Here is a 23356-nt window from a genome sequence, read left to right as displayed (position 1 = left end):
AGATGTTGTCTTGCCTTGTCAGTTCTTAGATAGTTAAAAGATTTGTGGAAATGCACTCTTTTGTGCCGATAATTGTCGCCAAAACATTTGATCGTAGATAATATATTGTCCCTTGTCATTTCTATTAAAGTGCCTGACTCTTGGTCCAAGTTTGAAGTTAAGCTGCCTGCATCAGGAAATATTTCCCTTCGAACGCCTTTGCGGCAAAGACCAGGCTTTTAGTGATTATGTGGATGAATTAACCAACTCTTCCTCGTATGTAAATGAGACAGTTGAGGTAAGGGTTTTATTTCTTTTCGATTTATAAATCCTCTAGAGGAAACATGTGTATGTATGTATGTATGTGTGTGTGTGTGTGTGTGTGTGTGTGTGTGTGTGCACCAGTGTAACATAAATCGGATTAATTATACTCATAAACAGTCAACACATATACTCATCTCCATTCATCTTCACAAACTAAATCCATACGGTCTAGACAAATTGCATAGACCTCAAAAGAACTGACTTGCAGACTTTTCTATGTTATGTACGGTACTAAAGACTGTCAGCATTCCAGCTCTTTTCATTTATTTAGAAACCCTCCTGCTATTTTGACAACTGTTAGATAGTTAGTGCTTGCGTTTGTTCTGCAGTTTTCTGGATTGAAAAGAAAATAAATAGTTTGCTTTTAATGTTCTATATGCTTTAACTTTGTCGTACTGATAGCAAGATATCTCGTTCCATCAGTATCCTAAAACTTTCTATAGATGGCTTTCCTTGTCAAATGGTGAGAACATACTAAATAAATTATTACAAAAATATATGAAACGGAATTCAATTTAACTATTATGTCACTTTCAATTGTTTTTCGTATAAAGCAGGCTTGGCCCTAGGCCTAGGATGTGCGGGGCCCAAGGCAGCATGATGCGCCCAAGGTAGCAGGCGATGAGCGCGGGGACCCAAGCAAAATTCTTGTATTGCCTGAAAGCGCGGGGCCCAAGGCGGTTGCCTCCTTCGCCTTGCCCTAGGGCCGGGCCTGAAGAGCAGCATAGAAATATGTACTTCTATCAGAATGATTGTCTTTGGCAAATCCTTGTTGCTTGAAATGATAAAGGAGATTGATTTATCTAGTTTTTTGTTTTAAAATGTTTTCTAAAATTTGCGTTCCTGTATACCTATATGTCTATTATAATAACGGTCAGCAAATATGTAAGTTTTTTTCTTTCTTTTACAGGCATTTGCAGATGTAGTAAATGATTTACTGCAACCATCTGTCTTTGATGAGCTACCCTGCGTAATGTATTCCATATGCATTCTATATTGTCGACATTTAATCAGCGGTTTCCTTATGTCACTCAACTTTGCCAAGACAAAATATTTTTAAAAACACAAGACAATTAGCTGAATGCGATGAGGCAGCATTTAATGTTTTCTGCACATCTGGAAATTGCCAGTGAATATAATCACTGATCATGACTCAGCATTAATGCAAATTCCTTGACCTTGGTATACATTTTGAAAGTAACAGCACGAATTTAACGATTAAATGGACAATACACATATCCTACATTCTGTGCATGTTTTTAGTTTTCGTGAACTGTTATATCAGCCAATGCGTATTTTAGATAATCAGATTGATTTCACTAGCAGTTCCCTGAACAGTAAATCTATGAAAAATGAATAGATATTACGTAACGGCGAAAGTTAGTAGCCTTGATAAAATGTTTTTCCGATATAATTTCTCCAAAAAATATAGTTAAAATACGTATAATTCATAAATAGATAATGGGGTGCTTCAAATAGCAAACAAATCTTGTAATTTTTATTTATAATTTTACACCTACTTTAACTTGGCGATACATCTGAAAATGGGTAATTCTTCCATGTAGTTGTTAGTTATGTCCTCTCAGAATTAGAGTTGATTACAACAACAAAATTTATGCAAGACGCACAATTAAATATGAAATATTACACGAACGGTAACGGACATGCACCACACCTTTCACTATACATCATAAATCAAGGTGTAAAAGGAAAGGTGTGGTACATGTCCGTTACCGTTCGTGTAATATTTCATATTATACATTGTACATATTTTACATCATAAATCAAGGGACGTTCCAGTAGCCTAGTGGTTATAGCGTCCGCCTCGGATGCGGGAGGTCGTGGGTTGGAACCCCAGTCGAGTCATACCCAAGACTTATAAAACTTGTACTAACAGCGGCCTCGCTAGGCGCCCATTAACAAGAGGTTAGTGTTAGGATTGGTCGACGTGGTGTCGGGATAATGAGACTGGATGGGACATCATGCTACGTGTCTGCAGAATGATGCCCCAATGCTAGACATCGTTATAAAGTAGCGATATGACTAAAACAACTCTAAAGCTACGTTAGGAATCCAAATCACACACCACACACACACACACACACACACACACATAAATGAAGGGTGAAGATTGATTATATTTTTTGCCAATACACAATACATATTATTATTGTGTAGTTGGCTATCACACACAACTACATAATAGTGACAAGCAATAATGAAAGGGTAATGGGCCAGGGCGTGATTTGTACTATTTATGACATATGTCTCAGTGCTGAAAAGATGTGTACACATATTCGTTAGCATGCGTGGTAGGGGTTATACAAGATACAGTATAGCAGGTACTAGGAAAGAACGACGTGAATGGTGCGGTGCCCATTAGATCCACGCCTAATGAGGAATTTTAAAAACAAAAAACAAAAAGCAAATTTTTTTATCCTTTTTGTGTCACGGAATTGAGTATATTTATTGTTTACGTATATTTAGAATAAAATGTACTCGGGTTTCGTTTATGTATACACGTTATCTGTGGGTGGTTTATCTATATCGTACATTGTTTGGATGTTGTGAGTTCGATTCACTCCATGGTGCACGAGCAAAGTGCTTAAGATGGGAAAACCTATATACATTGAGCGAACAGCAAGTGCATTGCCACACAGGCAGTGTACTTATGGACTCATGATAGATTCACCTTACGAAAAGTCTTGTTAGTGCGCAGTCCACTTTTACGGCGCAATATCTCCAGCTGTAAAGGTATGTGAATTGTAAAATTATATTTTTCCTAGGATAAAATTGTTTTATTATAATATTTATTCTGGATTTTAGGCATTTCCGACTTGAATCATATAATGCAATGCTATTAGATTTATTATAGATTGTTTTCAAGTTCACTCATTATTATTATTATTATTATTATTAATGCAGATTCCTACAACAGTATTCAGCAAACTTTCTGAAACGATAGAGCGAATGATGGTTAATGTTGGAAGCAGAGGATTCTTCTATACTTTACCAAAGCTTGGTGAGATTTATATTCTTTATCAATATCGTGTGTATGTGTGCGTGTCTGTGTGTGTGTGGGTGTGTGAGTGTGGGTGGGTAGATGTGTGGTGGTCGGTTCGTGGAGAGTGGGTGGGTGGGTGAGTGAGGGTCTGTGGGGGGAGAGTATGTGTGAGAAGGAGTGTCTGTGTGTGTGTGTGTGAGAGAGAGTTTGTGTGTGAGAGTTTGTGTGTGAGAGAAAGATTGTGTGAGAGAGAGATTGTGTGATAGAGAGAGATTGTGTGTGAGAGACGAATGTGTGAGAGACGAATGTGTGAGAGAGGAGTGTGTGAGAAAGAGAAATGTGAGGGAGAAGAGTGTGTGAGTGTGTAAGAGAGGAAGTGTGTGTGTGTGGGTGTGTGTGTGTAGGAGAGGAAGTGTGTGTGTGTAGGAGAGATGAAGTGTGTGTGTGTGTAGGAGAGATGAAGTGTGTGTGTGTGTGTAGGAGAGAGGAAGTGTGTGTGTGTGTGTGTGTGTAAGAGAGAGGAAGTGTGTGTGTAAGCTTGTGAGAGAGGTTGTGCTTGTGAGGGAGTGTGTGCTTGTGAGGGAGTGTGTGCTTGTGAGGGTGGGTGTGATTGTGAGTGAGTGTGTGCTTGTGAGTGTTTGCTCGTGAGTGAGTGTGCTCGTGAGTGAGTGTGTGCTTGTGTGTTTGATAGAGGGAGAAAGGGAGAGAGAGAGAGTGGGCGTGTGTGTGAGAGTTTGCGTGTGTGTGAGACAGTGTGTGTGTGAGACAGTGTGTGTTGTGTGTGTGAGAGAGTTTGTTTATGTGTGAGAGAGTGTGTGTATGTGTGAGAGGGCGAGGGTGTGTGAGAGAGAGTATTTGTGTGAGAGTGGGTGTGTGGGAGAGAGTGGGTGAGTATGAGTGTGTGTGTGTGTGTGTGGAGAGAATTGGTGTGTGGGTGAGAGTGGGTATGAGAGAGATAGTGTCTGTGTGAGAGATACAGAGTGTGTGTGAGAGATATAGTGGGTGAGAGAGAGTGGGTGTGAGAGAGGGGGAGTGTGTGTGTGATAGTGTTTGTGTGTGTGTGTGTGTGTGAGAGAGTGTGAGAGGGAGAGTGTGTGTGTGTGTGTGTGTGATAGAGTGAGTGTTTGTGTGTGTGTGTGTGAGAGAGAGAGTGGTTGTGTGTGTGTGTATGTGTCAGAGAGAGAGGATGTGTGATGATGATGATATTCTTTAATTCCTCCATTCTCAGAAGATTGTAAGACAAGTATATTAATGCAGTGAAATACATAGAATCACAAAAATAGTGGATTCGTTACTTATGAAGTCCTCTGAATTATTTCCAATAGCAAACGAATAAATAAATGTATCCTCACAACAAACAGTTAGTTTCCTAATCGCTTTGCAATCCAGTACAATTATTTCTTTCCTTATATTCTGTGTGAATTCTCTATTGAATCGAATATATAATATCCTTTATCTTAATGAAATACTTAGTAGATAGTCTGATCATATTTTTCCATGCCTCAAGTTCTAAACGTTCTGTTATGTCATTTAAACCACCAAGTAGTATAATCAGTATAACATCATCGATCTGATCACAGAAATCACGATAAATCACTGGAGGCATATACGAAAATAGACTTTCCATCAAGTGGTTTCTGCCATCTAAGGTTAAGGCACAATTCATCGAAATGTGCAAAATACGGTCGTGACTCATTTTGCCACATAGGGGACACAGTACAGGTCTTGCTTGCATTCCTCCAATACGAATTAATGTCCCATATTCCATTTTTCTGCTTGAGTCGGTGTAAGCTTTTTTCCATAGATGATACATTTTTAGTCCTGGATTAATTTTTAAAAATCTACCGAATCCCTCTGATGGATTTCTGATACTCATTTCACGTTTTCTCTCTTAAGATATCTGTATTCTTGTCCTAATTAAGTTTTTCCATGTTATTTTGTCTGGAAATTTTCCAGTGAAAATGAAGTCGTTGAGATAGTTTTCTAAATCATCCTTTTTGAGTACAGTATTTATATCATATATAAAAGAGTTGTAGCTATGTTGGGGGTCAAAATTCAAATTTCCAACAGCCCAGAGGAAAACCTTTTTAGCAGTTAAGTTTGCTGATGTTCTACACATGCGACCAAGGAATACGAGTTTTTGCTTATCTATGCGAGCTTCCCTTGATATCATCCCCAAGCATGCTGTCATAGATCCAATAGGCGATCTTTGAGGGAAAACGTGTACTGTCCGGGCGAAATACCGTTGATTTAATGTCATAATATGACATATTAAACCAGCGTTCCAAGCCATACAAAGCAGACGGCAATATAACTCTTTCCCAGACTTTCACAGAAACTATAGTATTCATCCCATTTGCATTTAATCCAATTGAGTATAGTGAGTTTGTTACACGTTTATCTTTATCGTAGGAATAGACTATACGATCATTAGTTTTCATTGGTTGTGAAAAGGTAACTCCTGCATATTTCACTCTTTTGCTCTAAGAATATTCCGTGATCCCAGAGTAATTCCATTTGATGAGTACACTTCATTATTTTTACTAAATATCATCCAATTACTCTTGTTAGAGTTAAATTTAAATTTCCACTTCTGTGCATACTGATAAACTGAGTTCGCGAGTATTTGTAATCCATTCAGCGTAGAGCTTAGTAAAGTAGTGCCGTCTGTCAAGAGCATGCCAGGTATGTTCCTCTGATTCACTGTTATCCCGCACTTAGTCATTACAAGTTCATTCAATAGGTCATTTATGTACACGAGAAATAAAAAAGCCGACATTACACGCCCTTGACCAACGCCTTTCCGTAATGGAAATGTTTTAGATATACATCCTCTACACGCTACACAGGCACTTGACTGTGTGTAGGAATGGGCGATTATTCTCCATATTTTTGCATTATTTCCTAATATTTTTAGTTTTTTTAGTAGTCCACAATGCCACAGTCTATCGAATGCCTTTTCATTATCCAGAAAAACAGCATATACATTAGAGCTATGATTATTCAAGTACATCAAACATTCTTGAAGAGTAAATGCAGCGGAGATAGTTCCAGCCTCCTTACGAAATCCAAATTGATAAGGATGTGGAAAGCTTATTTTGTCTAAATACTTTTGAATTCTGGTCATCAATATTTTTTCAAACAATTTTCTCAGACAAGATGTAAATGTTATACCACGATAATTCACCGGGTCCTTTTTATCTTTGCCATTTTGTTTGTATATTGGTATAATCATCCCACATCTATATACATTTCAGAAGTGTTCACGTCTTCTCAGTCGCCACAAAGCATTACGTCGTTCCAGTATGAAGGGTCAATCCCAAACACGATAATCAACATATTGTCTTTTGGGGACAGTAGCCCTAGAGCAAGGACCGGAGGTAACAAAAAACTGGTCTTAGTCCAAAGCTTAAATAACCCACACATTGTACTGTACGCATTAACATTATCTTAAATAACCCACACATTGTACTGCATGCATTAATATTATCTTAAATAACCCACACATTGTACTGTATGCATTAACATTATCCTAGGCCTTTTCATCTAATTCAGATAATGCAAAATACCTTTATAGGAATTTTACGCTTGAAGAATAATAATACATGACGTAATCATGTGAGTTATAACAATGTATATATATAAACTGCATTTTTGTCACCTGTGTTGGGTGTATCTCATACCACTCTAGCTAACAAGATACCTACCTGACCTACCTACCTAACTAATTATAAGCTTGCTTATATATCTAAATGTAAAGATGTTTAATACAAACTATACTCAGATATACAATAAACATTGGCATGCTGTATTACAGAAAAAATACAAATGTCAGGGCATTATTTTTGTATAATTGGGTTCACTCATCGCCGATCCTCCTGTTATAGCAGGGTGCTCGATCTGCTCGATCGGCTTGTGTTTCCATATGGTTTAACGCCATTTTTCAGTCAGCACATGATAGGCTATACATGTCGGCAGGTATATTTTGGAACAAAAAACAGGAAGAACCACCAACCCACCGGAACCTACTGACAATCTTTTTCACATACCCACTTTGGTCGACCCGAGACTCGAATTCACACTAACAATGGTTATATGTGAGAGAACTCTAAGTCGAACCACTCTACCACCTGGGGCCGTCTGTCGAGTAGAACTTCGAATATTTCACATCTTATTGACAGTTTACAACAGATGGGTGGACCTAAGCACTTTCTGTATTACTGAATCTTTAGTGTGGAAGGAAATGTTTATATCTCTAAACATGTAAATAACATTATTGCCACCATAATTTTAAATCGTTGTAAAATTTCCACTTTTGATTTGAATGAACAGCACTCTCAGCCCAGTGCATACTAGAGATGATGTGTCGTAAAGGTAGTAAAAACAAATATACTTGTTGTTTTAATAGATTTCCGACCGAGCCATAATATAATTATATAGCAGTTTATTATATGGAAATGAGACATTATCTAATTTTGTTGCTTGGGTTGTCATTATTGTTGTCATGAAGTCTACGAGCCATATGTGTACACTAACCCACATAATATAAAATCGTCGTATGATGCAACTGTATTACACCAGGAGGAGGACGCCACCCGACGCTGAGGTCAAAAAGTCTGTCTTTCTGTCTCAATTGATTTTCCTCAGTTAATGAATGAATATATATCCTTGTATATTTCAGAAAACATACAGGTTTCGATTTTGATGCTCAACACAATGTATTCGTCGTCAAAAGTGAATTTTTCCAACAGGTAGTGATGCATTTTTTAAACATTTTCCAAGCGTGACACAAAAAGCATCCTATTTTTCTGTCACATTTACTAGGATAAAATGACGAGAGAGTAAAGTGAAAACAAACTTCACTTCAAGTAATTCATATAATGAATAAGTATTGCTTTTACATTTTCCTTAAAAAATACAAATCAGTACATATTTCCTGCCTAGAATATTTGAAAATTCACGTGAATGGTACATATAGAGCATTGTTACTATGAACCACGTTTCTATCAGGTGAGAATATCCTTCGTGACGGAGGTAAAGTATCAGGGACACATAAATATTTGTAACCAATTTAATTAGTTTTGTGTATTCATCCCAAGAGTCTTTCCACCACGACAGAGTTTACTATAATTGTGGAATTAGGTTTCTCTAAAGTACGAATCGGTCTTATCGGTACTTCAATAGCTGACATCTGACTTCTCAGAGGGAAAAGAGCTTTTGTCATTAATCGGCAATTTCCGCCGATGACGTCTTAGACTCTACCCCGCAATCTGAGGAATTAGTTATCGCCATTGAAAATTGATCAACCACGACAATTTGATCCTTATTGTTTTGACTCTGGGCACGTGAGTTAGCACATTACCAAAATGAAGGCAGAAACATTCTTGGATTTTATACTAAAAAACTGGGACTTTAAAGCGGCAACCAGAAGTCCGCTTTGCTTGCCCCAGTTTTCCAAGCATCATGATGAACAGCATGCAGTTGAATTAGCTTGTTTGTACTACCGGTACTGTGATTCAAGAGCGAAGTTCTGAAGGATGCTGTACTTGCCTATTAATCCGCACAAATACGCTCAGAATCCCGGAGACAGAAAGGAGAAACCTCATTCCGCCAATCCCCCCGAAACCCCGCGTTGTAGCGAGTACGATCAAAACGACGGAGTGAGATTAGTAGCAACATTTATCTATATAAAAAACGCGTTCTAGCAAGTACGATCAAAACTACAGAGAAAGATTAGTAGCTACATTTATCTATTTAAAAAGAAGGCGTTGTGGCGAGTACGAGCAAAACGATGGAGAGAGATTAGTTGCAACATTTATCTCAAAATTACTTTCAGTTTAGGTTAACATTTTTAATGCTGATACCCCATATATTATAAATTTCAGGTGTATACATTATTAATGTTTGTCTGATGTTTGCTTATATATCTCATGTGAAATTTCGTTTCATTGTAGTCGTAGAAAATGTCATGTCGATCACTTGAGTGGCATGTATACCACATGCGCGGCCTGCTTTCATGGGTTTGTTTATAAAAATATCGCGTATCGCATGAATGCCGCGTACAGTATTATTTTACAATCTATTCCTTATCTAGCTATTGAAATTGTTGGTCTCTTTTTACAGCAATGGAGAATTGGAAACAGTTTATCTGGTGAGCCCAATGATGTGTTTGTCAGCCTATTCGAAAACACAAAGATACTCCGTGAAAAATTCTTTTCAGCTTCCCCATCTCTCAAAATCTAGTCTGGTAAGGAATCAAAGTGTTTATAATAATGAATATTTAATTTAAATCATCCTTTAGTGCAAAGATATTTTATTTCATAAATTTGTTGATTACAAGAGGTACATTACAGAAGTTAAATATTAAAAATGAAGCCAATGGCTTATGTTTTCTGCTGTCACGATACAAATTTTTAAATTATGAATATATGGCCGATGATAAGTTTTAATTTAAAAAGCTTAAGTTTTATAGTCAAGGTGAAGAATATCTTTATTACACATTTAGCCAACAGGAGTATGAACAAAAGGGGTGTGTGAAAAACAAGGATACAATAAAGATAGATGTTAAAAGGAGAAATTATCAATTAAATTGTGTCAAAAACTGTTATATAAAGTTGAAAACATTGGCAGAACGGAAAGGGGATAGACGCAAATAAGTAAATAAACAAAAATGTTTACAAAAGAGATTACAAAAATGAACAGTGCTTCTGTTACGTGTTTAGGCTCGAATAAACAGTAACACAGAAAGAGTGAAAACAACAAGCTTTCTAAAATTTAACAAATAATTTATTTTCCTCGAAAATTCTGTAAAAATGAAAACAGGAGAAGAACTTACGGTTTCAAGAATCAAATCCAAAAATAATCTAAGAATAATCCACCAATTAAATTGCAAAAGTCCTAATAATAAATGTTCTAATTTCAAATTCGAATCCTGATGTAAAATCCAAGATGGATGACGATGACGTATGCTGTAGTCAGTACTGTGCTTATCTACAGTTCATTGAAGAAATACAAATAATGGCACTCAGGTGTTGGAAATCCAAATTAAATTTGTAAGCAACGTCTTTCCAAAATTTCTATGTGAGCACTCCTCAAAATATTTCCTGAGAATAAAGAATTAATCCTTTTGAAATCCAACTGATCTGAAGAATTATTATAGCTCAAATCTGGTTACAACAAATTAACTTGACATCAGTATGAAAACCCCCCAAAACTGAGAAACTACCTGTTCAATAAATACACTATCTTGACAAAGCTGGCCTCGTATAAGGTGTTTGCAGTACTGGAGTTCTTTTTTCTTCGATTGAACAAGTACAACTGTTCAAATAACTTAAGGAGCTTCTTGCTTTGAAAATTTTATCACCAGTAAAGAACTAATAGTTTGGTGTACATATAGCTATTGTACATATAGCTATTGTCTTTACGGATATGCATTTAATTTTCTAAACGCCCTAGACCTATTTTTTATTGATTGATACTACTTCGATGCATGTTTTTTGGAAAGCTTAAATGTACATGAACATAGAATACACACGAAATAACGTTCCACGCAGGCTACATACATACATACATACATACATACATACATACATACATACATACATACATATATATACTTAGTTTCAGATTCACTTAGTTTCAGATTCACAAGGAGAAAATTAATAAGAGTGTGGTGAATTACTTGTGTGCTTTCTACAAACCCGATGAGGGGTAAGTACGATGATCAAATAATGAAATGCATCATCTTCTTTAACTAAAAGGCATTCTGGTGAATGTTTTATTTCTTATATATAAACACTCACATTTATTTTTCTGTCTTTCTGTGTGTCCCATTTGTCAATGTTAATTTTTTGTTCCCGTCCTAGTAGTGGCCACTATCATAGTTATACAATATCTCGCTGCATGAAGGATCCTATTAAGCACTTCAGACCTTCGTGCACCAAACTTGTACTTTAAAAAAATGAAAATAAACCTTGTAAGAGTTTTACTTACAAACGAAGTAGATATCAACATAAATTTAAACGATTAAAAAGGCTAGTAACATGATCAAACGTGGACATGATTTTTTATCACATAGTCGGTATAGTTTTCCTATAGTATGTGCAGTTTCATATTTTTGATATTACAACACGTTAACAAATCACTTTATGTGATCCTGATTGGTCCAAATAAAACCATGAAATTATTCTTCAGTATCCTCTTTACTGATTGTCTGCAATCGTGTGGCATTTTTTTAAACCCCGCCTTCTGATTTTTTTTGTTTCCAACGAATATTTCTGGTCACCATTTTTCGATTCGACTCGCGAAAGGGAATTGAGGAAAAATGGTCTCGTCTATTTCTATAATGCCAATTTACTCCCACAGGGGATTGTTATGTCCTGTATAAAATATCGTAACATTAAGAAAGGCTAAAAACCCCAAGATAAATACAATAACAACAAGTAAAACTACGGGTATTGCTCAGATGATGCCGGAGATGGGGGTGAAGGGTCGGTATATCTGTAACGTAGAATCCACCCTACTATATACAAGCGTGGTTTAAATGTTACAGAAGCAAATAAACTCACCTTTTGTGTACAGAAGAATGTAGACATAAACCGGTCACCCCAGCTGACAGAACGTTATCCAACCACATATTTACGCGGTAAATATGTGATTAAGTCCGACTCAGAAAGATATTTATGTCTTCTGGATATTTTAATGATCCAAATCAAATACTGCAAATATCCGGTCGCAAATACATTAGAGCAAATATGTGTATTTCTGCATCCAGTGATCTTTTCACAAAAATATTGCAACAATGTAATTTGTTATCTGTGATGTAGAATTTCAAGGTAAACACTGGCACTGTGTTTTGTAGGTCAACTCAAACCAGTACTGTGCACCGTATCAAACAACGTGAAGCACACGCATTGGACATTTTGCTGTAAAATATTATTTAGTCTTTTGTAAAATGTTTTGTTTATTTAGATAGACGCTTATTCTTTGATTTATATTTAGCAAAAATGTATAATCTACTTTCACTATTTCAACTTTGCTTGGGACTATTTTTTAAGCACAACAAATGAAAGGTACAACGTCTGTTAGACTGAAAGAAATTATTCATTCTTCTTTCTATCTATAACATTTTTACTGCAATAAAAACTGTGATGAAAAGAATCTCACATGGGCAGTTATTTAATATTAAATTTATGGAACACGTTAAATAATGTCCAGCTTTTGCGAGCCAAAGCTGCACATTATTAAACTCGTTTTATAAATTAATATTAAATCATTACCCATTTGAGATCCTCTATATGTGCCTCCTCATAACATGTAAGTGATGTTTGCATGCTTTATATTTTTGAAGAATTCTCTTTTGTTCGGAATGACAGGATGTTTATCCAATGTGACAATACAAATTTCTGTGTTAAACATAGGTTAAAATCAAAGGGTCACATGAAGCGATATGACTATAAATTGATATATCTAAATACTCCACCGGAGATTCCTTGATAGTGAAAGATATCTGTACTACAACGATTCATGAATATTGAAAGATATTTCTACTCCAGGAAAAAATATGAGCGTCTCTTAATTTGTAATTTTCGACCAGCTGAAATTATTTTCTTTATTTTCTGAATTTACTTATTTGGGATTTGAAACTCTAACGAATCCGTTCGAGTCGAGTCTACATTTTTCTGAGATTTTCATGTGTTTATTATAGAACTTGGTCAACGGACGGATGTTCAGTACTATCTATGGATGATGTGACGACCACGTGTTATTGTGACCATACGACAAGCTTCGCCATTTTGATGCAAATAACAGACGTAGAAGTAAGTTGTTTGTTTACTGATGATATCTCTTGCAGTTCATATAAAAATATTTAAGGCTGTCCCGTGGACATTAATAATTTTGGAGACGTATTAAAAATTCGAAGTCCGGATCCCTACCATCTGTAACTTGAACTTGAGGAAAGTTAAAATCATTGTATTTTAAGGACTGTCTATTGCCAAGGTCCAATTAGTACAAACAAGCAATGCCACGCGCAGCCTAAATATCAAAGGGCGTGTAGACAATTGATACGTATTCACCAGATACTCCCACAGTGTTGGACCAGTTTGAACAATAGTGTTTGAACACCTGGTGATAGGATATCAGTTATCTGCCTACATTTTGATAAGAGGTATTATTTTTAGCACGATTTATGCCGTGACTTTAAATTGTGTTCCTGTTTATAAACAGCTCCGTTTCAATCATTCAAATGTAATCTTTGGATCATATCTGTAATTTTAGAGAGTATAGGGGTTGGGTAGGGTGTGTTTTTGTTTGTTTCCCTTTTTGCAGAAGCAGGGATTTTGAGTTTTGCACTAAAAAACGTTTCGAGTCTACGGTGTCCGCTTTGACCATTCAATTATTTTAACGTTTTTAAGGTTAATTAATTTTTTTTCCTTCATTTTTCTTTATTCTTTCAAATCAGCCATGATAGTTTGCATACAAAATCTAGAAGTTTACATTCATATGCGCAATTGCAAATCAGACTATATTTCGCTGAAAACCATATATGTTAGTTATTTTCAACGGAATTAAAAGAGCGATAGTGCGTCTCATTTTCGTATTCATATTGCTCGTCATTTTAGTGGATTAATCTTGGTATAACTGTTGTTGGCCTTGTTGTTCTGCCTTGTTGGCTTAATGAGTGGATAGCTAATGGGAGGTCTGGACAACAAGAACAGATTTATCAGATTTGTTTTGTATTACTAGTTTCATGCGGCTAATTACATAAATTACGCATGGTACGAGTTTCTTCACATCGCTTTAAATGTATCTAATTTATACATATGGCACTATGTACCATTTTGTCAAGAGGCTCACAGTACACGTTTTATGTACAAACCAGCTCCACCATAAATCCTCTCAGATGAATAGGTTACGCTTACGTAACAGATTCAAGCTTATACTTTGTTAATATTTCAAAATGTTACCAGAGTTAGATACTGAGGTGAGCTTAAATAAGCAAGGATGGAAATTTCTTTTTATGATGTTATTATCATCATTAATTGCAAAATAGTATTTAGTTGATTTACATACATATTTTTGCTCAATACCATTTTAAGCGTGCAGGACCTATTGTGATATTTTTTACAAAGTAGAGAACAATTCAAAACTTTTAATACCCTTTATCCTTTTCATTTTTCTTGTTCGTTTCTTTCGATTTATAATAAAAATGTAAAAGACAATATATGGCCCGTTTGGCCCGTTTCTCCAGAAAGTCGTATAAACATAACACAGTCATATTTATCTCTCTTTGCCTATTGTGACTACAGATCGCGATCGTAACATTTTACTAAATTTTTTCTTTAAATGTAGTAATACAATATAATGAAATTTTCCTCGTTAAATAAACCAGAGATGAAGACTTCATTACCTGAGCAACCAATTCTAAAGCACGTGATAAAATCATAAAAGTTTCCTGGACAGTTTGTTTAGTCCTTAAGGAACCCCAAACGTCAATGAGTTAAATAACACACGAATCAGCGAGTTGTGTGGGTTAAGGGCAAACCTGTACTCACACATGACCGAAAAAAATGAAAATAATTTTTTTTTGCGAAAACAAAAATGCGTTCTAAACGAACTTAGTCTGAGATGTACAAAGAATCTTCATTCCATCGCAAAGACATTTAACAGCTGATTGGTTTGCTCAGATGGTACCATCACCAGATGCATATCCTCACAGAAAAAAGTAGCATTATTAATATATGATGAGTGTTTGGTTGACGACGTAAACCTGTAACCTTATGAGCACAACAATACCTTTAATTGAAGTGGAAACCCGAGACTTAAAGTGTATTTCTTTGTTTTGTTGCAAAATATCTACAATCTTTTATGTTATTTCATGGAATTAAGCGCCTGTCTTTACACATAGTTTTCATTCCCTTAATATCCTTTCTGTAGAAAATGACCCAAAACCCATATCGATATTTCATAATGTCTATCATCTATTATAATGTTTTAAAATAGATGCTTTGTTGTACACTGGATTGAGACCACTACCATGTTGTCTATTATCGTGAAGTGAAGTAGATGTCTTGTTGTACACTGGACTGAGACCACTACTATGTTGTCTATTATCGTGAAGTGAAGTAGATGTCTTGTTGTACACTGGCTTGAGAGCACTACTATGTTGTCTATTATCATCTATTATCGTGTTTTAAAATAGATGCTTTGTTGTACACCGGCTTGAGTCCACTCCCATGTTGTATAACATCGTGATTTGAAATAGATGCCTTGTTGTACCCTAGCTTGAGACCACTACTATGTTGTCTATTATCTTGCTGTAAAGTAGACACCCACACAATTTACCACGCCATTATCAACATCTCCTTTAACTTCATGTCCAACGACATGACCAAACTACAACGTACAGTCATGATATTTGGGTTGGCCTTTCGTTTACAAGGTTGCAGAGTTCTGGTCTAATGTTGCTAGGGTGTGTGAATGACACAATTATATGTCGCTTTGAGGAATTTAACTCGCTAAGTTATATTTTTCTAATTGTGAAATATTTACAGTAAAAGACATGTTCCGCTGTTTATTAGGCTAAATAAGCCTCTCGTTATCAATTCTTATGCAATCGTTGTACCTCTCAGTACGACACAAGATGGCGCGCTGAATGATCAAAGCAACCTGTGAACAACATCCACAGTAACACCCATCACAAATTGCAATTACGTGTATGAATATTTGACAGAATGGTTAAATAAAACATCCATTTTTGATTGTCTTTGTTTTTCAAATGTTGATTTCAACATTAACCATCCATACCACTACCAACACCATCACTACGAGTAGATATATACAGAGAAAATGCGTCATCCAGGTTCTTCGAGTACTGAGTGACCAGACCTTGTTCTTTCAGTTTTTCACTCAACTAGTAAAAGGTCCTGCCCTGTCTTCATTAAAGTCTTTGGTATTTTTTCTAATTCTTCATTGCTAATGCTTTGAGATTTTTCTTAATTTTGGCTTTTTGGAAGCCAACAATTTTCAACTTTGAACCCACTCATCAAGCTATTCGTCTTTTCAGGGTAGTGTGTACGTGGTTTCTTTTAAACTGCAGAGTTATCTACTGGTTCTCTTTTTTAGCTCTAATGAGCAACCAACCGTTGATTATTCTCCTTTAACCCAATGTAAAAATCATAATTTTAACTGGAGAAAGATATTAGACATTCATCGTTTACGTTGATAAAAACAGTGTTGATAAGCCTGACTTTTTACTTTAAAGTGATAATGCTTTGTGCGTAATGTGTACTCAGCAAATTGGGATGGAGCAAAGTTAACTCCGTTAATATTAGCTAATATCTGGAGCTTAGTGTTAGGCTAATTATTTTCAACAACCCCTTCACTAGTTATTTCAAGATTAATTGCATCTTCTGATCTAGAACGTATTTTAGTAACATATGGATGAAGAGAGTTATGTAAGAAACTCGTACAGTAATATTGCCCTTTCATCAATCTCCTTTTTGTTTGTTTTTTCGATTTTGTGTTTAATGCATTGATTCCCATTAGTATCTTCTTTATGCACATTTCCATGTTTAAATCAGTTTTTAATGCCCCTCTTTGCAGTTTTTCAGTATCACCTCTGTCAATGATGCCACTTAACGCAATTGTCTTTTTGTTCATTCCGGTTGTAAGAGACTCTTGGTCAGTGTTAATAATATCAGTGATACCACTTAACAGCAGCGTCTTTTTACCTAATTTAGTTTATCGAGTGTATCTGTAAATTTTCGAAAACAATTGCTCCAAGTGAGTTACAACTTTTCTAATTCATTTTTTCCGTTTCTCTGTTTTGTCAATACTGTCTTGTATCACACGAACTGTATTCACCACTTCTCGACTGACATACTCTTTCTGGTCGTTTTGGCTTGTTCGGTCGCAGCATTAATTTTGTTGTAAATCATAGAACCCAAGCGTTCTCATAACGATGATTGGATCATTCAAATATAAAATTTCATGGTTGCAAATTGACTTCATTGTTCTTATCATGCTTTCATTGCGAACAGTTTTACATCGTCTTTTTTGTTGGTTATCTCTGTTAAATCTTTTTTTTCTGCATCCCTACATAAGATTAGTGTTAAGCGTGGTCTTATTATATAGAAAAGTAATTTGTGTTTTAAAATCATTCATTAGCGTTCTAATCTCTTGATTATTCTGTTTGCATTAGTTACTGAAATTTCACTTTAACGCCTCCAACTGAAATTGTCAAGTGACAGCATCATCTATGGTGTTGACCTTCAGACTGTTATTGGCAACCCTCTGTAACTGTTTTTAATTGCCATAAATATTGTATGAAATAAAGTCGTCGTTACACACGTTGTTATCTGATAAAGACTCAAACAAACACAAATAATATCCACTGGAGTAATTCGTGTGTTATTGACTTGGTCTAAAAATATATATAGTTGTTTGGGTTTCAATAACCCGCACACTGCATTATATTAGTAGTTGCTTGCACAGTTCATTCGCTATTGAACCCCAACAATTTAACATTTTAGACGGTTATGCTTGTTGTGTATTTGTTACACTGAGTGATTATAACTTTGGATTCGTATTTCAAATATTCGCAATCAATACTTTTGTCGTTGTAAAAATTTGAAGTTATTCATTCTTTGACTCTATGTATGTACTTCCTATCGGGAATTAAAATAGACCTCGTGTCATTCTTGTCACTGGTATTATTAAATATTGTGTTGGGGTTGGTTCGAAATGTTGGAATATCCAACAACAAAATCTGCCCTATGCAAGGAATTGAATAGTCTGCATTTTTCTTATATGTTGGGGAGATATTTGGTTTTTATGTGCGAGTCTATTGCAATATAGCTATCTTGATCTGAGCCGTCTTTTTATAATGCATTGTTTCGTCTCAGTGTGTACCATTATTCTATTTTTCCGATTGTGTTTTCATCTTTCTGTACTCGTTCTACTCGTTGGCGATGAATTTGATCTAATCGTCGCTGATCTTATAATGAATGGTCGTCACCGATACAGTTCAATTAATGGATGATTCGTGTCACAATTTCATCAACTGTAAACAAAATTGTTGCCAATCAGTTTTCCTTCAAAGACTTTAACATAACCTTTTGTTGTTCTAAATCCTGTGAAGAATTATTGAACAACTAAACCAGTAGAGATTCTAGCTGAGCACAACCCATTTTTTAAAATTCCTACACCTAAACGCTCGACTATAGATTCATAAGTAATTGTCATTTAAGTTTACTTTAAATTGAAATTTAGAGTCATATTGTTAATGAATGCCCTATGCAATAACTTTTCTAGTTGGTCTGGAATGGATGGATCTGGGGTGTTTTGGGGTCAGTTTTACTCGGTTATACTGGTTATGGAATTGATATACGAGCTATGACAATTGCACACACAGTACATGTGATTTGAGCACGGATGGAGTATCTTGACTTAAATGCATTTGTGTTTCTGTTCTGTCAGTGAATGTTTGAAATCATAATGTATGAAAAATATGAACTCTTTCAACTGAAATTAACAAAACGACACGATGGAATATAGCGCTCATTTCATTTTGAGTGCAGTAAAGAGAATGTGATTACAGTTGGATATGACGTCGAAATTACAGTACAATTTTGCTGTGTTTAATCAAGTTTTAGGACTTATAACATAGCTTATGTAATTCGTATTTGCACAACTAATAAAGTACATTTTGAGACAATTCAAGATGCTAACATGTAAGTATGTTTTTCCATTCTTATTACTAGCTAAAGAAGACATGTTTATGCATTGCCTCTTGCATGATCTTTGTAGGGACCCCAGCTTTGTTATGATCTGTATGGCATCTATCGCTAGCCTAAGGCCAATACATTTTATCAAACAAAGTTAACGTGGAAACTTGCAAAGCTGCTGGTGTGTGACAGTCAATTCAGCCAGCGGAAATAAGAGTTCTTTGTCGTCTTCACTTATTGGCTATGGGGCCATTACTTTCCTACTAAAACCTGCAGTTGCATTTTTGTCTCTCTGAAAATACAGTAGAAATGAAAGTATTTATGTAGTAAGTTACATTAATTTGGTGGTGTTTTGGAGATTTTGCAGTATAAATATTGCGGTCAATCAATATTCTCATCTAGCTGTACGAAGGTGTTATTGTTTTATGCAGTGGTAACGAATGCGGTCAGGCAATGCTTTTGTGTAGTGGTAAGAGGTTCGTCTTATTCTGTGCTCTGACATGAGCTTTCAAATAAGGCATGGACCCAAAATACGAGTGGTTCATGTATGAATGTATTGACTTTAGTCATACAAATACCGAAGTGTTAGTTAAAGGATAGCATAGGCATGGCGACGTACACGAACAAGACTTTGTCGGAATATGCAGTTTATATTTGTAAGGTACTTTCAGATACCTGACTATTCGCTTGCTGGCATAAATTTGTTTTAGAACCAATTTTTAAGAAATGTTCATTCCTAACCTTGTTTTATCTGTAAGTTCTCTGTTAGTTGCATTTAAAAAATGACCATGAAATCAATACGTATCCGAGTTTGAGGGCAAAGGTTATCTCATACTCTGATGCCATATCATCCATAGTTCAGGGTAAACAATCTCGGCATTCAACCTGCTTGACAAGTTTAGCTTGTGAATTTGGATTTTTATTTTATAATCCACTTCTCGTTAAAAATTCAATTATAGAAGAATTTGTCTGATATTGTGCTAAATTTTATTAGGAAATAAGCTTCAAGGAGCATTCCTTGAAATACTTTTAATTAAATACTAATATCGATCATATACTTCCTTCTCAGTGCTTCATTTGTTCATATTTTGCATGAAGAAAAATCCATATATATATATATATATATATATATATATATATATATATATATATATATATATATATATATATGCAACTTTATTTTTCGAAAGTCGCCGTCTCTACAAAATGCCGCCTACGTGTCATACATCTGTTGCAAGCATATAAACTAACATCCATACGTGATAAACGTGTTTTTTCCATAAGAAAAACTTATGTTTTAGTCTATGTCGAAATCTCCTTGTACAGTCAGTTTCCATTATTAGATACTTAACATTTCCGTGACTTAGCTACAATTAAAAAAAAACGCATATGAAAATTATTTAATATTATGGCAATAAACACAAGCTATTTCAGACAGATATTTTCCAACCGTCAATAAATGTTTTCCCCATAAATACGCCTATCTCACAAATACACTCACCTCAAAGAACATGAATCACTATTCGGTAGGATATGCCTATATATATGATGTGTGTGTGAGTGATACAGACAGGCAGAGAGGGACAGAGGTGTTTTACATTTTTCACACGCTCAGAGCATAATAATGTCATGTTGTTATGATTGGTTAAGTATCTTTCTCGGGTCTAATAGTTGTGGCTAATTTACATGAAATTTTCACAAAATAAAAGGACAGATAAATAGCCGAGACAAGTGGATAATCGATTCATGTGTAAATCTTGTTGTACAGGTGATATGCTGGCAAATTCATTTGGCGGTACAAGCTATTCAAAGATGACAAGAGGCTACGATCTTATCACTTGTCCTTTCAAGGAGAAAATGTTAAATTGCTTTAAATTGTCTGGGCAATTGAAAAATCAATGTTATCGGAGTTTAGAACCTCTCTGTAAAGAAAAACATATAGCCACAGACATTTCTTTCGCAACAGTAAGAACAATTCGTTAAACAACTCTCAAGAGACTTTATTTTATTAGTAGATCTTTTGTCTGGTCAGCGAATTAAATATTGTACTTAAATATAACATTAAATGGCAAGAAATAGCAACCATATATTTCAAAGAGTCTTTGCTAAGAGTCAGTGTATTTTAAGTCGTTAGCAATCTCTATATAGTTCCTTTCCAATACAAGTGAAACTATTTCTGACATATTCTTTACATAATGTGCTGTTTGTTTAGGTTTTTTGTTTTCTTTTGTTTTAAAATGCAGGACTATGACTTGTGTTGTGTATCAAGTAACCACTACGTATGAAATGCGAATTCGGCAGCTTCGAATACAAGTTTTTAAATCTTGAAATTCCAGGCCTACGTAATTTCACGAAAAAAATTTCGTATATCGATTCACGAAGCTACATATGCAATCAACGTGTAATAAATAACTGATTTTAGATGTGACTAGTAAGTTGTAGGGAATAGTGTTGGCACTGTTCATCGCCATATCTTACGTTATAACTTTAATTGTTTGAAGATTGCATGTAATACTAATGGAAACACGATTTCCATATCTTTACATGTTCTCGCATAGTTATACACATTATGTTACACTAAATGTTTCATATAATTGCGATTTCAGATTCCTAAGGAGCATGAATTGGCACTTAGTGTTATTACGTACATTGGATGCAGTGTTTCTCTCATCTCTATGTTCATTGCCGTCACAGTTTTCACGTGTGTTCAGTAGGTATTCACTCTCATTTTCAAAAACACGCATGTACTGCATCACATTTATATCCTTCCTTGAATGCATTCCATGTTACATTCAGAACCTACACACTGTCACAAATACACGGTAAGTCAAAAAAACCGTTTACCGTCAACCCAGCTTACCAAAATCGAAAGGTTGATTAAATAAAATCAATTAATACACAACCTGACAATTACAATTATGGTTTTAAAATAACTTTCTTCTGATCATCTTTTCACTATTCACGAGCAATCTTTGATTTATCGTGAATGCTCTCGTTCGCACATATAGAATCTATAGTTCTGTCAGATTGTTGCAATGATAATACGCAGACAGTTATACTATCAGACTCAGAATTTCTCCAAAAAGGAGACACTTTCGATTTCCTTGCTCCTGCAAAACTTCAGACGTTCATGTATTTGGTTCTTCAAAAATACTAGACGGTGAACTTGTTCTGTCACCTGACAGTCTGAAAATGAAATAATCCTTGGTTCTGAGGAAAATGTCCAAATATAATTCGCAATTCGCAATATTTAATATTTAATATTTCGCAGTTCGTGTCCTGGAAAGTGTTACGAGGCCATGAATAATTACATTACTGAGTCGTCAGATGAATAAAGCAGCGAAGCTTTGGATCCTTGAAAATGTTCACGAATTTTATAATATGACTTTAATTACAAAAAAAACTTGAAAAAATGGAACCGACAGAGTTGCTGGTACATTATACTCTAATGGATGATAATTGTTGGTTCCTTCAAACTCTATTCTCACAAGAGATCGCACGAATGCAATCATTATTGTACATTAAAGTGTTTGTACTGCTAGATACCGTGGGCAAACCCAGAAATCTCAAGGGCGAGACCAAAACTTCCAACAGCACAAACAAAAATCTTGTTTTCGTTTTTTACGATTTATGTCTTACCATATGTAACAGAAAAAGTGAAACCAAAAATTTTAGTAAAATCATAAATTTATTTCTCTTTAATATGAAGTGAACATTGAAGAGACACTTACAATATTGTGAATTAAATTAGAAATAATATAGATGTCCTATCACAAGTCCAAAACTGTAAAATGTTTTATATAAATAACAGTGATGGAATCCTGAAAGTCTTTGAATGAGTTCTCAGTAATCCAAAGCAGTGTGCATAAATCCAAATGGTGAAAACACTTTAATAATTCCAGTGAATATTTAAATAAGTAATTCCTCTCTGACAGCTAGTCTAAATCGTGAATAAGTTACTTTGTATCCAACCCCTATTTATATACATTTTCATTTAACCTATAATGCAATAGAATAACATTTCAAACAGAAAAACCTTGTCTAATTGTAAACAAGATCACCATGAACTCTTGTTGCATAAGCATATTGTTTACTACTTGCAATCATGGACAAAAGTTAGCTACCAAACATGTTGTTTACAATTTACAACCACAGGTAAATGTTAAGCACTCAGTATAAATTAAATATACATTACACATTAATTCTAAGACTAAATCGCACATACATTCATAGAATGACATGACCTGATTCACGTGCCGCTCCACAGCTCATACTGTGTGAAATATATTGATGGTAATATGTTGCTTTGATTCATGAGTCA

General features: G+C 35.2%; 1 protein-coding gene across 1 annotated transcript in view; it reads left to right on the top strand.

Moving 5' to 3' along the window:
• Window positions 1–23356, top strand: part of LOC149772709 (uncharacterized) — a 117478-nt gene that overhangs the window by 49489 nt on the left and 44633 nt on the right. Inside the window, exons 10-18 of the mRNA XM_089947459.1 lie at window positions 131–277; window positions 1214–1273; window positions 3229–3325; window positions 6565–6687; window positions 7989–8058; window positions 9431–9554; window positions 10944–11017; window positions 13014–13125; window positions 21642–21745. Coding sequence (XP_089803585.1) covers window positions 131–277; window positions 1214–1273; window positions 3229–3325; window positions 6565–6687; window positions 7989–8058; window positions 9431–9554; window positions 10944–11017; window positions 13014–13125; window positions 21642–21745 — 911 coding nt within the window. The remainder of the gene's footprint in view (window positions 1–130; window positions 278–1213; window positions 1274–3228; window positions 3326–6564; window positions 6688–7988; window positions 8059–9430; window positions 9555–10943; window positions 11018–13013; window positions 13126–21641; window positions 21746–23356) is intronic.

Source organism: Sinohyriopsis cumingii, unplaced genomic scaffold (assembly GCF_028554795.1).
Source record: "Sinohyriopsis cumingii isolate HCF-2022 unplaced genomic scaffold, ASM2855479v2 utg001237l, whole genome shotgun sequence".
Lineage (NCBI taxonomy): Eukaryota > Metazoa > Mollusca > Bivalvia > Unionida > Unionidae > Sinohyriopsis > Sinohyriopsis cumingii.
The sequence above is the reverse complement of the archived record's forward strand: the minus strand, read 5'-3'. Positions and strand labels throughout refer to the sequence as shown.